The sequence below is a fragment of the Octopus bimaculoides genome, unplaced genomic scaffold (genome assembly GCF_001194135.2).
Source record: "Octopus bimaculoides isolate UCB-OBI-ISO-001 unplaced genomic scaffold, ASM119413v2 Scaffold_209860, whole genome shotgun sequence".
Lineage (NCBI taxonomy): Eukaryota > Metazoa > Mollusca > Cephalopoda > Octopoda > Octopodidae > Octopus > Octopus bimaculoides.
In genome coordinates, this window is record NW_026340452.1 from 1,731 (window position 1) to 2,303 (window position 573).

Below are 573 nucleotides of genomic sequence, written 5' to 3' on the forward strand. Positions count from 1 at the left end.
AATCTATGCTGGAGACTCTGTTTTGTACTTTTGTTTGGACAAATCTACTGACTTGTCTGATAAAGTTGAGATCGCTGCTAATCTTGAGAATGATCTTTGATCTATTGTTGAGTGGGGTAGGAAATGTCTTGTAATGTTTAATCCATCATAAAAACCAAACTTCTTTCAATTAATCACTTCAAACATCCTTTCTTGCCATTGTTTTCGATGAATGGTATTACCGTACCTGAGAGTCGTTCTCTTAGTCTCTTGGGTGACTTTCTGTAATGATTTTCCTTTGAGGCTTTACATTGAGTCTGTTGCCAAATTGGCTGCAATGAAGGTAGGCTCACTCCTTCGTTTGATGAGTTATCTCACTTTTGAGACTATTCTTTATGCTCATAAGTTCACCATTCACCCTGTTATTGAGTACTGTTGTCGTATATGGGCAGGTGCTCCTGTGGATTATTTAACTCTGTTGGGCCACATTCATCGCCATATTTGTAATGCTATTGGTCCTGATCCATCTTCTGAATTGGATTCACTCTCTCATTGTCGTCATGTGGCTTCCTTGTCTCTTTTCCGTAAGTATTT

General features: G+C 38.6%; 1 protein-coding gene across 1 annotated transcript; it reads left to right on the forward strand.

Annotated features, from left to right (window-relative positions):
• Positions 1 to 211: 211 nt before the first annotated feature.
• Positions 212 to 563, forward strand: LOC106882446 (uncharacterized; the record flags this gene model as incomplete). The annotated part of the gene is made up of 1 exon (XM_014933130.1): positions 212 to 563. A coding segment is annotated over exon 1 (352 nt), but the record flags the coding sequence as incomplete, so codon positions are not given.
• Positions 564 to 573: the final 10 nt, after the last annotated feature.